At 40.0% G+C, this 1,099-nt stretch overlaps 1 protein-coding gene across 1 annotated transcript in view; it reads right to left on the bottom strand.

Annotated features, from left to right (window-relative positions):
* Positions 1–1,087, bottom strand: part of LOC104715305 (ACT domain-containing protein ACR9-like) — a 1,785-nt gene extending 698 nt beyond the window's left edge. Inside the window, exons 1-4 of the mRNA XM_010432723.1 lie at positions 997–1,087; positions 679–897; positions 491–596; positions 35–418 (exon numbers count right to left, since the gene is read on the bottom strand). Coding sequence (XP_010431025.1) covers positions 35–418; positions 491–596; positions 679–754 — 566 coding nt within the window. The 5' untranslated portion in view covers positions 755–897; positions 997–1,087. The remainder of the gene's footprint in view (positions 1–34; positions 419–490; positions 597–678; positions 898–996) is intronic.

The raw sequence follows: 1,099 nt of genomic DNA, 5'->3' as shown, positions 1-1,099 counted from the left end.
AAGCCAGTGTACTAATAATATCATAAAATCTGACAAAATACGCATGTTAGTTTTACCAATTACCTTAATCTCAAAATCTTTTAATGTCCTTAGTACATCATAGAGAAAACCTCTGTGATCAACACAGCGTATTTGGAGTAATGTGTGAGCCGGGCTTAAACAGTTGTCGACTGCGATTGCAGAATCCTTCAGCTTTATCATATCATCAGTAAGTAGCTGTACGCGGTTATCTTCATCGGTAAGCTGCTCAGACGAAAACAACTCCTCAGCCACTGGTGGAGAAAGAGATGGAATATTCTGATGACAATCATACTCAGGACCAGCCAACTGAAGTTCACAGCTTATACAGGATTCTCCCAAGACAGAACGAAACTTCCCTCGTGTATCCTCTTGGCGCTTCTCTGTATGTAAAAGATCCCTAAGCAGACAATGGTAAACATTACTACGAATAAGTCTTAAGGAGCAGATTAATTTAAGTCAACTCACTCACATGTTATCTGTAATGAAGAAAAGATCCATAACTCTCCCATCTGGCGTGGTAGTCACCTTCACGGTTTGAATTGAGAGCTCAAGCTCAGTTAGTACTCTAGTAACATCTACAAACAAGATTCTCACACAATCAAGATTAAAGAAAAATTAACACATACTAGTTTACGACGGTCAGATCAGTCACAGTACCGTGTAAGAGTCCGTTCCGGTCTAGGCAAAAGAACTTCAACAAGTAAACAGGCGTGGATGCAGGACAAGAAGGCATTAAATCGAGCACAAAGTAGGTTGAGCAAGACGGGCATACAGATACAAGCTGGTTCTTCAAATGTGACCATCTCAATCTAAGAGAATCATAGTAAGGAACCACCCACAATACTATGTAACACCATACTCCATCAGTTGTAACATCTAACACACACCAAAATCATTTCGTAATCTAAGCAACAAAAATTACAGAAGAACATGATCAGGATTACTGAATCGAGCCAATTTCTGGAAGAATCGTACCTCCTTTTGTGATGTAAAGTCCGAAATCGAGGATGATTCTGCAAACATCGCAACATAAACCAGTCTTATCAGGACAATTCACGGTGATAACATGCGCGTCTCC

The sequence above is a fragment of the Camelina sativa genome, chromosome 9, assembly GCF_000633955.1.
Source record: "Camelina sativa cultivar DH55 chromosome 9, Cs, whole genome shotgun sequence".
Classification (NCBI taxonomy): domain Eukaryota; kingdom Viridiplantae; phylum Streptophyta; class Magnoliopsida; order Brassicales; family Brassicaceae; genus Camelina; species Camelina sativa.
The sequence above is the reverse complement of the archived record's forward strand: the minus strand, read 5'-3'. Positions and strand labels throughout refer to the sequence as shown.